Genomic DNA, 14,821 nt, shown 5'->3' with positions numbered 1-14,821 from the left:
TCTGGCCAAGAGTTCAAAAGCGTCGTAAGACCATTGCATCATCTGCAAGCGGAGTTGGGACAACGACGCAGTACCTCCGAGTACTCGAAGCGAGCCTGAGAGTCCAGATAGGGCAAAAACTTTTGAAGAATGAATAGAAAAAACTCAAAGTAGGTTGCAAAATGAAAGCTGTAATTCAGGACTCGAGAAGCCATCATCAAGTTCTGGTAAATGCGCCTGCCAAATCTGTCCATGGTTTTACCCTCCCAGCCAGGAGGAGTGGAGGCATAGACCTGGGAGGGATGAGACCGCTTCAGGGAGGATTCAACTAATAGGGACTGGTGAGAGAGCTACGCCCCGTCGAAGCCCTTATGGTGTACCGTGCGGTACCTAGTATCCAACTTCCCTGGGATCGCAGGAATGGAGTATGGAGTCTCGAAGCATCTCATGAGGCACTCCCCAGGGCTCGAGGCTGGGCATCGAGGAGGAAGTCTCCGGTCTAGGCAAGAGAACTAGGCCTTGCATCGAGGGTATCGATTCCAAAGGTGGCATGGGCAAAGACTCTGCTCCTTGCGAGGCATGCCCCGAAGCCAGACCAGATACTTGCCGAGACTCTGCTCCCAGCAGTGAGAGTGTGTGCCGAGGAGGCACCGGAGGCGGCTCGACCTCGTGGGAGGCTTCCGCGTGCCCAGGCTGGATCTGGGAGAGAAGCGACGGTCCAATCTTAGTAAAGAGCTCGACAAATCGCTTCTCCATCATGGCATGAAACGAAGCCAGCAAAGAGGGATCCGCATCAGCAATGGGACCTCCAGTACGGACATCGCTAACTCGGCCGCCAGGGGCCTTGGGCTTAGAAGCCTTGGGCACCTTGAGCACCACTGGAGGAATGGGAGGCTGCGCTACCTGATCGGAGGAGACAGCGGAAGGCACCGCAGCAGGCATCTGAGTCGAAGCTGGCATGAACGAGGCAGGCTTCAGCAGTCTCGAGGCCGAAGATGTTGAAGCGGAAGTCGAAGACGTGGCGCTCTGCGATGAGGGCAGCTCCGGGGACGCCTCCATGCTAAACAGCAAGTCGCACAAAACACAGCGACACTTAAAAGCACGTGCTGTAAGTGTGGAGCAAGGCCGACATGATTTCGGAAGATGTTGAGGCCCCAGACACTGAAGACAGCGTCGATGAGGGTCCGTCAACAAAATCGCGCGCTGGCACTTGACACACCTTTTAAAACCGGTAACAGGCCGGGACATGGGCCGAAAAAGCTCCGCCGCAAGATCAAAGCCGCGGGGCCGCAGCCACGTGGCCTGCCCGGTCGAAAGAAATTTTTTTTTCCTTTTTAAACAAGAAAACGCAACGTGAGCCAACGATAATGAGCCCAAAAAACTCAAAACCTCGGGCACAGAAGGCATAAGTGAAGGAACTTCACGCAGAGAGTCGAAGACAGACTTCTCAGCTCCGCGGAAAAGAAAGAAATGAGGAGACACGCCCGGTGCATTGGGCGGGAAGGCACTCGCGCATGCGCGGTGTGGGCAACTCGAAACTTCTAAAAGTTTCTACAAGCAAGTATGCTTGCGAGATGTCCGTATCGGGGCTCCGTTGGATGACCACCACTAGTGAGAATACCTGCCTGCTTGTCCTGGGATAACACCTGTTACGGTAAGTAACTGTGCTTTATCCCAGGACAAGCAGGCAGCATATTCTTAACTGATAGGTGACCTCCAAGCTAACAAAAAGAGGGATGGAGGGAAGGTTGGCCATTAGGAAAATAAATTTTGTAAAACAGATTGGCCGAAGTGACCATCCCTTCTGGAGAATGCATCCAGACAATAATGAGAGGTAAAAGTTTGAACTGAGGACCAAGTAGCAGCTTTGCAGATTTCCTCAATAGGAGTTGATCTGAGGAAAGCCACAGATTCTGCCATAGCTCTAACTCTATGGGCCGTGACAGAACCTTCCAGTATCAGTCCGGTTTGAGCATAACAGAAGGAGATGCAAGCAGCCAGCCAATTTCAATTGGAAAGCATATGCTTAGAAACAGGACGACCCAATTTATTGGGATCAAAAGATAGAAAAAGTTGAGGAGAGGAGCGGTGAGGTTTAGTGCGCTCCAAATAGTAAGCCAAAGCACGCTTACAGTCCAACGTATGCAAGACCTGTTCCCCAGGATGAGAATGAGGTTTCGGGAAGAATACATGTAAGACAATGGACTGGTTAAGGTGAAGTCAGAGACAACCTAAGGGAGAAACTTTGGATGTGTACGGAGAACCACCTTATCATGATGAAAGACTGTGAAAGGTGGATCTGCAACTAGTTCATGCAACTCACTGACCCTCCTGGCAGAGGTAAGAGCAATAAGGAAGATGACTTTCCAAGTGAGAAATTTGAAATGAGCCGTAGCCAATGGTTCAAAAGGAGGTTTCATTAAGGCGGAAAGAACCACATTAAGATCCGACAACAGGAGGGGGCTTAAGAGGTGGTTTCACATTGAAAAGCCCACGCATGAATCTGGAAACTAAAGGATGAGCTGTGAGAGGTTTTCCCTGAACTGGATCATGAAAAGCAGTAATGGCACTGAGGTGAACTCTGATAGAAGTAGACTTGAGACCAGAGTTAGACAAAGAAAGAAGATAATCCAACACAAGTTCTACTGCTAGTGAAGTTGGATCATGATGATGCCGAAAGCACCAGGAAGAAAACCGGGTCCACTTCTGTTGGTAACATTGAAGAGTGGCCGGCTTCCTGAAAGCATCAAGAATAGAACGGACAGGCTGAGAAAGAAGAGAGTGAGACGAGCTCAGCCCGAGAGATACCAAGCTGTCAGGTGCAGAGACTGGAGGTTGGGATGTAGAAGGGACTGCTGATGCTGAGTAAGCAGAGAAGGAAACACTGGAAGAAGTATGGGCTCCCTGGAACTGAGTTGAAGAAGAAGGGAGAACCAATGTTGACTGGGCCACCGTGGAACGATGAGAATCATGGTGGCTTTTTCCCTCTTGAGCTTGAATAAGGTTCATAACATGAGAGGTAGAGGGGGAAAGGCATAAAGGAATAGATTGGTCCAATCTAGGAGAAATGCATCTGCCGCCAGACGATGAGGAGAGTAGAGTCTGGAGCAAAACCAGGGCAGTTTATGATTGTGAGGAGCAGCAAAAAGGTCCATCTAAGGAGTGCCCCATTGAGCGAAAATGGTCTGAAGAGTCAAGGGATCAAGAGTCCATTCGTGAGGTTGGAGAATTCTGCTGAGCTTGTCTGCTAAGGAATTCTACTCTCCCTGAATGTAGACAGCTTTCAGGAATAACTGGCGAGCTGTCGTCCAAGACCAAATCTTTTGAGCCTCCTGACATAACAGGCGAGAGTCCGTCCCACCCTGTTTGTTGATGTAGTACATTGCAACTTGATTGTCTGTGCACAGCAGTAGTACTTGAGGAAAGAGGAGATGCTGAAAAGCCTTGAGGGCATAAAACATCGCTCTGAGCTCCAGGAAATTGATATGGTGTTTCTTTTCCTGGGCAGTCCAAAGACTTTGAGTTTGAAGATCGTTCAAGTGAGCTCCCCAGGCATATGGGGACGCGTCTGTGGTGATGACCAGAGGATGAGGAGGCAGATGGAACCGAAGACCTCTGGAGAGATTTGAAGATGTCAACCACCATTCTAGACACTGTCAAAGAGACGATGTCACAGATATGTATCGTGAACAAGGATCCGTCTCCTGGGACCATTGGGTAGCTAGGGCCCATTGAGGGGTACGCAGGTGAATATGTGCGAAGCCATGTGACCCAAGAGAATCATCATTTGCTTCGCAGAGATAGAAAGCTGTGGGAGTACCTGCTGACAGAGATGAAGAAGGGTCTGAAGGCGGTTGGATGGAAGAAACGTCCTCATGAGAACAGTGTCTAGGATTGCTCCGATGAATTGAAGTCGCTGAGTGGGGATGAGATGGGACTTGGGCAGGTTGATCTCTAACCCCAGAATTTGGAGAAAAAGGATGGTCTGGTTGGTAGCCAGAGCCACTGCCTGAGACGAATGAGCCTTGATTAACCAGTCGTCCAGGTAAGGGAAGACCTGGAGATGGTGAGAGCGTAGAAAAGCGGCCACCACAATGAGATCTAATATGAGTCTGAGGTCCCCGGTTTTTTGGGGAACCAGAAAATATCGGGAATAGAATCCCTGCCCCTTCTGATCTAGAGGAACTTCTTTGATGGCGTTCAGAAGAAGAAGGGATTGGACCTCCTGAAGGAGGAGGGAGGACTGAGATGTGTTCAAAGCAGACTCTTTTGGAGGACTGTGGGTGGGAAGAGTCTGAATGTTGAGAGAATAGCCATGGCGAATGATGTTTAGAACCCACTAGTCTGAACTGATGAGCTCTCAATGGCTGAGGAAAGTAGGAAGACGGCCTCCTATGGGATGAGGCAGAGGGGAAGATGGTGGCAGACTGGCTAGGCCCTGGAGAATTAAGTCAAAAGGGTTGAGTAGACTTAGGTCGGGCAGGAGGTTTCACCGGTTGCTGCTGTTGAGCACGAGGCTGCTGGCTGATTTCATGAGTCTCTGGTTGCACTTTCTTCTTCTGACTGTGCATCCAATCTTTCTTTCAGCCTGTATGCTTCCTCTCCTCCACACCTCATTCCCTCCCACAACTTTTTCTTCCTCTCTCCCTGACCTATCTTTCTTTCTCTCTTCATGCTCCCTTTCTTTTTTCTGTTTTTCTTCTTTCCTTCTGTCTCCCTGCCTGCCCCCTATCTTTCTTTCTCCCTGCCCTTCCCCAAGCCACTGCCACTGCCATCGGGGAACAGGAGCCAAAACGCCACCAATGGATAACAGGCCCCAAAGCCGACGCCGACCCATGCTCTTCCTGCTTCGGGCCGACCAGCATTCCCTCTCCCCGACGTCAATTCTGCCATCGGAGAGGAAGTTCCGACCAGCCAGGCAGCGATTGGCTGGCCCGAACTTCCTCTCCAAAGGCAGAATTGACATTGTGGAGAGGAAGACTGATCGGCCCGATAGATCGGCAAGGCAAAGTGAGTCCTGGGTGATCGACTCACTTTGCTTTGGCGAGCTACCGGTTGATCGCGATCGACCTATTGGGCACCCCTGGTCTAGAGAGTCTCCAAATAACTCATCCCCGAGGCAAGGCGCATTGGCAAGGCGGTCCTGGTGGTTGAGATCGAGCTCCGAAACCCTAAGCCAAGCTAAACGGCACATAGCAACAGCCAATGCCGTAGCCCTTGAGGTCAGTTCAAAGGTGTCGTAAATAGAATGGACCATGAACTTTTGGAGCTGTAACAAACTGGAAGTATATTGGTGAAATCAAAGTGTTTTCCGTTCAGGGAGATACTTCTAAAAGGAAGCCAGTTGTTGAATGAGGTGCTTCAGGTAAAAAGAGAAATGAAAGGCGTAATTACCTGAGCGATTGGCCAGCATAGCATTTTGATATAATCGCTTGCCAAAGTTATCCATGGCCTTTCTCTCTCTGCCAGGAGGGACAGAAGCAAAGACACTAGTGCCCGAAGTCTTTTTGAGAGTAGACTCTATGAGCAAGGATTCATGTGGGAGTTGGGGCTTGTCAAAGCCCGGAATGGGAATAACCTTATATAAAGTGTCTAACTTGCGAGGAGCACCAGGGATAGTTAAAGGTGTCTCCAGATTTTTATAAAAAGTTTCCCTCAAAATGTCATGGAGGGGCAATTTAAGAAATTCCTTTGGAGGCTGATCAAAGTCTAAAGCCTCAAGGAATGCGTTAGATTTCTTGGATTCAGCCTCCAAAGGTATAGAGAGGGAGTCACACATCTCCTTCAAAAAGTGTGTGAAGGAGGACTTATCAGGTTTAGAAGGTTCCCGGATAGAGGGATCATCCTCAGCCGAAGAAGCCTCCTCATCAGACACCAGAGGTTCTTCGGAGTCGTCCCACAGATCAGGATCTCGTACCTGACAATCTCGACCTCGTGAGCCCAGTGTCGAAGGCTCAGTATGTAAAGTTTTGCGCACCGACTTCCCAGACCGCAGAGAAGCGGTGCCCGGAGAAGTGAGACGAGACAGGTGCCGGGAATGTACAGAAGGCTGTGGCTGTTCAGATGTCGTTTGAACGGCACGATGCAGGCCTCTGGTTTCTGCAGATAACACAGGCATAGAAAGCGAAGAGGCGGCATGCACCGGTACCGACAGAGTGGAAACTGATAAGAGAGGCTGCTCTGTAGCTGGTACCGGCAGATCAGATCGGACTGGTACCAGAGGCTCAGACTGGACCGGGACTGGAAGGTTCGGTGCCAACAGAGCAGGAAGAAGCTGCTGTAATTGCTCTTTGAGCTGGACTTGGAGGATGGCCGCTATACGATCATCCAAAGAAGGCACCGGTATCGCTTTCTTTTTCTGTGGTACCTGTGGTGCCGCTCGACGCCCAGAGGATTAGGAGGCCGATGAAGATGCACTCACCTCTATAGGGGCGGAGCGTTTACGAGGGTGCCTCGAGGTCAACAGGATTGGACTCTCTGCCGGAGCGACCGGAGGCCTCTCCAGGGAAGAGGAAGGCTTCTTAGCTGACTTACCTGGAGGGTGCGACACTGGAACGATGTCATGCGGTGTTGAAGAAGTCGGTGCCGATTTAGAAGGGGCTGCCGACGTCGGGGTGGATGCCGAGGAATCAGTCATATCGGCACCAAAAAGCAGTTTTTGCTGAATTTGTCTATTTTTTAAGGTGCGCTTTTTAAGAGAAGCGCAAGGGGTGCAAGAAGAAGCCCTGTGATCCGGACCCAGGCACTGTAAACACCAATTGTGGGGGGTCGGTCAGGGAGATGGGACGTGCATACCGTTGACACTTCTTAAAGCCCGGCTGCGGAGGCATGAAGGTAAAGACGGCCTCCGCTAAATCGAAGGCGGAGGCTTCGATGGTGGCAACAGGCCCCAACGGGGCGAGACGGAAAAAAGAAAAATAAATTTGTTTTGTTTTTTTTAATTTGAAAAGAAAGGAGAATCAAAAAAGAAGGGAGAGGAACTCTCAAGAAAAAAACGTGCGAGCGAGAAGGCAAGGAAAAGTTTTTCAATGGCCATTGAAAAAAACGCATCTTCTTAGCTCCGCGAAACTAAGAAACTGGGAACCGTGCGCCTCCGTCGGGCGGGAAGACACTCGCGCATGCGCGGTGCGGCCTAACTAGAACTTTCTAAGTTCTTAGAGTGCAATCACTCTAAAATTGTCCCTACCGGGGCTCCGTCGGTGCCGTCACCCATCAGTTAAGAATATGCTGCCTGCTTGTCCTGAGATAAGCAGTGAGTTTAAGCTGCTGATCAAAAGCTGCAGCAGAGGGAAGAGAGAGGTAGCAGATACCACAAAGGGAGGGGGGGGGGGGGTTATGATGCAGGTAGAGGAGCAATACAGAAACACTCCTCCGTCCTAATAGGGTGCAGCACATGAGAAAATTGCCAAACTGGAGGGGGAGAGGAGAAGGAAGGAGACAAATGCAAGACTACGGAAGGAGAGAGATATAGAAGACCAAAAGGAAGGGAAGTTCAAGTGATGCACATAGGGCCATCCTCTACCTGCTGGAGATAAATAGTGTGGAGCTGTACACTGCCCTCTCAGGGTTGAGCTCACAAACTTATAATCTCTACCTCCATCCTGATGGTGGATGGACATAAACCTACTGGCTTTGGATTGTTCTGGTGAGGATGCTAAGAAATGTTTCATTTGAATATTCCCCCAGTTGCCCTTTAACTATCATCTATATAGATAAGGTGTTGTCTTCACCTGATCCAGGATAAAGTTCCTTTTCTTGCGAGCAGCAATCTCAATGAATTTGCCAAGACACTGTGGGGCTCTCTGCAGCAGTGTGTTCAATTTTCCAGTTTCAGCCATCTGCTTCTTGAAACCAGCCACCTGCAGTTACAAGAAGATTAAGAGATCAGTCTAAACACCTCCTACATATGGGTTTAGTTAACTTAATAAAAACACTATTGATCTGCCAAATTATTTTAAACCAAAAAAATGTGCTCTTAACAGGAAGCTCCATTACATACCATCATTTTGTCCATGATGGTATTTGTGCCAAGAATATTGTACTTCCCAGGATTCTCTGCTGCATGTTTGGAAACCCATGTTGTTTTTCCTGCTCCAGGCAAACCAACCATCATCACAACCTTTTACAACACACATTGGGAGGAAGGGAGGAGAAAAACTAATTAGACCCCATGCAAACCTGCTATTATTCATGGTATACAGATATATATATCTAGGTACAACACTTGAGTGTATGTATTAAAAAGGTCCTGTTCTGGATTGAAAAGAAAAAAAAAATGCTCAACATATACCCTTACGTTTGAGTTACTTTTAGACTAAGCTAGTCAAAAATCTCCCTAAGGCTTGCAGGTATCATATTTGTAGGCGTCCTTGAACTAAATATAGCAGGAACCTTCAGGGAGATCATGTTCATCCATTTGTGACCTCATACACAGGCAAAAATGATAGGAAGCAGCAGTTCAAGCTTTGATGCAATGTAAGAATGAAGTATACTGGCTACCATTACACAATGGTCAATTTAGTTACTCTGGAATAAAAAGAATATCATTCTTATAACTAAAGACTTAGTGAGAGGATACTTGTTGCTATGTTGAAAAATGAATAAAACATCAGCAGGATGGAGCTAAAGAAGAAATTATCATGACAATCTTCTACCCAGATCCAGAGGGAATGCCAAACAATGGGAAATTCTGAACAGGAAATGAGCACAAAATGATTTAAAGTGTAGAATAAACTCTGATCTTCCATGAGCATAATGAAAATAAATATATTAACATCATATATCTTACCTGATAGTGTTTGTTCTTTTAGTTACAGCAGATGAATCCAGACCAGTGGGTTAAGTCCACCTACCAGCAGGCAGACATAGAGAGCACAAGTTGACCTCTGGCATATATGTGATGGTTTACTCACAAGAACGCCAGTATTCCTCGTAAGAAAACACCGACTGAAGATGCTCCTCGGCAGAGGACTCCCTCCTCACAGCAGTTGAATCCACCTCAAGGTCAGCCACAAGTCCATGTCTATGGGGATTCATCTGCTGCGACTAAAGGAACGAACATCAGGTAAGATATATAATGTTGATCCTTGAGGGCCACAATCCAGTCGGGTTTTCAGGATTTCCCCAATGAATATGCATGAGATCTATTTGCATGCACTGCTTTCATTGTATGTTAATAGATCGCATGCATATTCATTGGGGAAATCCTGAAAACCAGACTGGATTGCAGTCCTCGAGGACCGACATTCGACACTCCTGGCCTAAACCATCAACCAGCAAGGCCATGTCCAAGAAGCCATGCTAGCAAAGGCGTGCGCATTTGCACCCTAGAGAAGCGAAGATAAGAATGTGATAAAGGAGATCAACCTGTAGAATCCAGTCAACATACCCAAGATGAAGACACGAGAACCAATGCTGCACTGCACATCAGAAGACAGGAGTCCACAAAGCGGCACGCCATATGTGAAGATGGATATAAACGGAGGAGGCATCCCAAGCACAAGCCTACATCCGAAGACAGAGATGTGCTAGGCAGGCATCCAAAGCAATAATTTATATCTATAGAGGAACAGTGCTGGTCAACTGAAGACACCACCAGGGAGAGCCACATCATGGAACAAGTTAGAGAGCTCGAGAAGTTCATCGAGGAGGCCTGCAGGATGGTGGAGGCACAGGACCACCAGCACACCAGGAGAGAACCAACAGTTGGACGACAGAATCCACCAGACGCCATGGGAGTAGGACCTTGCGGAGGATCTGGACAGGCAGATGAGGTGGAGACCCAACAGAGCCCCGGAGGAAGGACTAGCGGACTGTGCCACTGACACAGACCTGAGACCAGAGAGACAGTTGAGGAAGGGGAGATCTGCTATCGTAGTGGGAGACTCAATCCTGAGAGGTGGACAGTCACATAGCCGGAGGGAGAGAGGACCGACTAGTGACATGTCTCCCAGGGGCAAGAACGAAGGAAGTCATCGACAGAATTGAGAGGATCCTGGAGGGAGCCGAGATGGAGGAGACAGCAGTAGTAATCCACATTGGAACCAACAACGTCCGCAGGAGGAACTACAACAGGACTACACTAACTGACCAGTTCAGGATCCTGGGGAGGAAACTGAAACTGAGGACAAGGAAGATAGCCTTCTCAGAGATCCTGCCAGTACCGAGAGCGGACGCAAGGAGGCAGAGCGAACTACAAGCAATAAACGGTTGGCTGAGGAGATGGTGCGAAGAGGAGGGGTTCCACTTTGTTCGGAACTGGACAACTTTCTTGGGGAAGAACAGGCTTACAGGAGAGACGGACTGCACCTGAGCACGGCTGGGACGAGGATGCTGGCACGCAACGTCCAGAGCGTCATTGACTTGGCTTTAAACTGAGGAGAAGGGGAAAGCCGATAGTCGATCTGACCTCGACACATCGGACAATAGTATCAAATAAGGATACTGAGCAAGGACATTGTAAAATAGGGCCCGGGACTGGGTGGGAATTTTTGGAAAAAGGACCTAAGGACGCAATGCTGGGGCCCAGGGCACAAATGAAACTAGCAAGCAGGATCAACAGAGAACAACGGGAGCCAGAGAGGCAACCAAAAATGGGGAAACAGGCTGAGGACGAAACAGACACACCGCAGGAGGAGGATGACCGAGACGAGGCTCGGGGACTGGCAACCCATGAGGGGGTCAGCAGGAGTGCCAAACCACAAGGAAAACCAGCAGAGAGGGCAAACAACCGGGACTTACATTGCCTATACACTAATGCTAGGAGCCTAAGAGCCAAAATGGGAGAGCTGGAAGTCATAGTCAGCAAGAAGGACCTAGACATAATTGGAGTCACAGAAACGTGGTGGACTGATGACAATAAATGGGATGTGGCCATACCAGGGTACAAACTCTACAGGAGAGACAGGACACACAAAAAGGGTGGAGGAATAGCGCTATATATAAAAGACTCCATACCCTCAACCAGGATGGAAACAACAGTAAAGGCGGATGGCTTGGAATCACTATGGGTTAAGCTACCGGGAGGAACTGGAGCAGACATAAAATTGGGTTTGTTCTATCGCCCACCTGGACAACCGGAAGAAATCGACCAGGACCTGGAGGCTGAACTGAGGCAGGTATGCAAAAGCAGAAGTGTGGTGGTGATGGGGTCTTCAACTACCTTGGGATAGACTGGAATATCGGGCACTCAAACTGCACGAGGGAGACCAATTTCCTGGAGGTCACGAGGGACTGTTTCATGGAACAGCTGGCCATGGAACCAACATGGGGAGATGCCACTCTTGACCTAATCTTCAACGGACTAGGGGGACCCGCAAAGGAGGTGGCGGTACTAGCCCCACTAGGAAACAGCGATCACAACACGATCCAGTGCAGGCTAGAAATTGGATCATCAAAAGTGAAAAGAACCACAACGACGGCACTCAACTTCAAAAAAGGGAATTATGATGCCACGAGGAAAATGGTGGGGAAAGAAACTCAACGGCAACACAAGGAAGATGGAGTCCGTAGAAAAAGCCTGGACCCTACTCAAGGGCACTGTGCACGAAGCACAGAACCTGTGCGTCCCCAAGTTCAGGAAAGGGTGCAAAAAAAAAAAAAAAAGAACAAAAAACTCAGTGTGGATAACAAATGCAGTGAAAAAGGCGATAAGTGACAAGAAAGCATCGTTCAAAAAATGGAAAAAGGACCAAACAAAGGACAACCAAAATGAGCACAAAGAACACCAAAGGGAGTGTCACCGAGTGGTTAGGAAAGCAAAAAGAGAATATGAAGAGAGACTGGCGGGGGAAGCAACAAACTTCAAATCAGGTACGTTAAGGGGAGGCAACCAGCAAGAGAGGAAGTGGGACCCTTGGATGATGGAGACAGAAAGGGAGTGGTAAAAGAGGAAAAAGAGATAGCTGACAAGTTAAATGAGTTCTTCACGTCAGTCTTCACGAGGGAAGACACAACCAACATTCCGGAACCCGAAGAGATCGTAAATGGAGATCAGGATGATAAGCTGGTCTAACTAGAGGTAAGCCAAGAGAATGTCCTCAGGCAGATAGACAGGCTAAAGAGCGACAAATCGCCAGGTCGGACGGCATTCACCAAGGGTACTCAAGGAACTAAGGAACGTAAATAGCAGAGCCACTTCGACAAATATGCAACCTATCGTTAAAAACTGGAGAGATCCCGGAGGACTGGAAAATAGCAAATATCACGCCCATCTTCAAGAAAGGTTCAAGGGGTGACCCAGGAAACTACAGGCCGGTGAGCTTGACCTCGGTCCCGGGAAAGATGATGGAAGCGCTGATTAAGGACAGCATCTGTGAACACATCGAAAACAATGGACAGCTAAAGTCGAGTCAGCATGGTTTCTGCAAGGGTAGGTCATGCCTCACAAACTTATTGTACTTCTTTGAGGGGGTAAACAGCCAGGTGGATAAAGGGGAATCCATAGACATCATTTACCTTGACTTTCAAAAAGCCTTCGACAAGGTACCACACGAAAGACTGCTTAAGAAGCTATGGAACCACGGGGTGCAAGGGGAGGTCCACTGATGGATCAAAAACTGGCTGGCAGACAGGAAACAGAGGGTTGGAGTAAAGGGCCATTACTCAGACTGGCAATGGGTCAAGAGCGGAGTTCCGCAGGGGTCGGTGCTGGGACCGCTCCTGTTCAATATATTCATTAACAACCTGGAGGCGGGAACAAAATGTGAGGTCATTAAATTTGCAGATGACACCAAACTATACAGCAGGGTTAAAACCACGGCAGACTGCGAAGATCTCCAAAAGGATCTGACAACACTGGAAGAGTGGGCCAAAAAGTGGCAAATGCATAGGGAAATGCAAGGGAAATTCAACATAGGGAAATGCAAGGTCATGCATGTAGGGAAAAAGAACCCGATGTTCACTTACAAAATGAGGGGATCACTGCTAGGGGTAAGTAACCTTGAAAGAGACCTGGGAGTGATGGTAGACACAACATTGAAGGCGTCGGCACAGTGCACCACAGCTTCAAGGAAAGCAAACAAAATGTTGGGTATCATTAAGAAGGGTATCACGACCAGGACGAAGGAAGTCATCCTGCCACTGTATCGTGCAATGGTGCGCCCACATCTGGAATACTGTGTCCAGTACTGGTCGCCGTACCTCAAGAAGGACATGGCAGTACTTGAGGGAGTCCAGAGAAGAGCAACTAAGCTGATAAAGGGTATGGAAAATCTCTCATATACTGACAGACTAAAAAAGTTGGGGCTGTTCTCCCTGGAGAAGCGGAGACTTAGAGGAGACATGATAGAAACCTTCAAGATCCTGAAGGGCATAGAAAAAGTAGACAGGGACAGATTTTTCAAATTATGGGGAACCACAAGTACAAGGGGGCACGGAGAAATTGAAAGGGGACAGGTTAGAACAAACGCTAGGAAGTTCTTTTTCACCCAGAGGGTGGTGGATACATGGAACGCGCTTCCGGAGGCTGTGGTAGGCAGAAGCACGTTACAGGGCTTCAAAGAAGGTTTGGATAGGTTCCTAGAGGACAAAGGGATTGAGGGGTACAGATAGGAGTAGAGGTAGGTTATAGGGATAGGAGTAGAGGTAGGTTATAGAAATAGTCAGGGACCACTGCTCAGGCAATAGGCCTGATGGGCCGCCGCGGGAGCGGACCGCTGGGCGAGATGGACCTCTGGTCTGCCCCAGCGGAGGCAACTTCTTATGTTCTTATGAAGAGCTAATCTAATCTAATCTTCTATTTCTGCATTGCTCATACCTAGGCAGGCTCAAGGCGACTTAGAGAGAGGAGCAAGGAAGAAGGGGGGAAAGGTGGGGGAGAAGAGAAGAGGTAAGTAGGAGGGGGTAGGGAGAGGGGTGGTGAGGGAAGGAGAGGATACAGGTGATTAAGTATCAAATAGATGAGTTTTCAGTTTTTTCCGGAATATGTTGTGGTTAGGTTCTGTTCTGGCCATTTCTGTAAGGTCATTCCAAGTTTTTACTCCTAGAAAGGTAAGAATGGAGTGGAAAACACGTTTGTATTGAAGATTTTTTGTGGGAGGGAGATTTAAAAGTATTCTGTTGAAGTTTCTGCGGGAAGCAGACCATGCCTTGGAGAAGAGTTGGATGAGAGGAGCCACGGAGTTTCCGTAAAGTATGCAGTGAATGATGCATGAAGTTCTGAAGGTTATTCGTGATGGGATGGGTAGCCAGTGCAGTTGCCTGGTGAAGGTTGTAATCAAGTCATAGTTTCTCAGGTTGAAGATTAGTCTAACAGCAGTGTCTTGGATGAGTTGCATTTTGTGGATTAGAGCGGTGTTGATTCCCATGTAGATGGAGTTGCAATAGTCCAGTTGCGGTAGTATCATCAGTTGTACAATTAAGGCAAAGAGGTATTGGTGAAAATATGGTCTGATTAATCTTAGTTGTCTCAAGGTATAGAGGAACCAACTGTGCCCGAACCAATGAGTCATCCAGGTAGGGGTGCACCAGAATGCCCTCCGACTGCAAGGCCACACTGCGACAACCACCATCACCGTGGTGAACGTCCGGGGAGACGTGGCCAGGCTAAAGGGAAGCGCACAGAACTGAAAGTGCTGACCCAAGATCGCAAAGCGAAGGAAGCGCTGTTGAGAGGACCGAAAGGAAACATGCAAGTAGGCCGCCGTCACAGTGAGAGAAGTCAGGAACTCCCCCGGCTGAACCGCCAGAAGGACAGACTGCAGTGTGTCCATGCGAAAAGAGGGAATTCTGAGAGCCCTGATGATCCCTGTTTAAATCGAGGAGGGGCTGAAAAGGTCCCCTCCTTCTTGGGCACCACAAAGGAAATGGCATACCAGCCGGTGCCGCACTCCTGAGGGGACAC

The 14,821-nt window shown here is 48.7% G+C and overlaps 1 protein-coding gene across 1 annotated transcript in view; it reads right to left on the bottom strand.

The window, feature by feature from the left end:
• The window catches only part of HNRNPU (heterogeneous nuclear ribonucleoprotein U), a 145,398-nt gene that overhangs the window by 68,970 nt on the left and 61,607 nt on the right, over nt 1-14,821 (bottom strand). The window contains 2 exon segments of the mRNA XM_033936173.1: nt 7,710-7,838; nt 7,979-8,098. Of these exon segments, the coding sequence (XP_033792064.1) occupies nt 7,710-7,838; nt 7,979-8,098 (249 nt within the window).

Source organism: Geotrypetes seraphini, chromosome 3 (genome assembly GCF_902459505.1).
Source record: "Geotrypetes seraphini chromosome 3, aGeoSer1.1, whole genome shotgun sequence".
NCBI classification, from domain to species: Eukaryota; Metazoa; Chordata; class Amphibia; order Gymnophiona; family Dermophiidae; genus Geotrypetes; species Geotrypetes seraphini.
The sequence above is the reverse complement of the archived record's forward strand: the minus strand, read 5'-3'. Positions and strand labels throughout refer to the sequence as shown.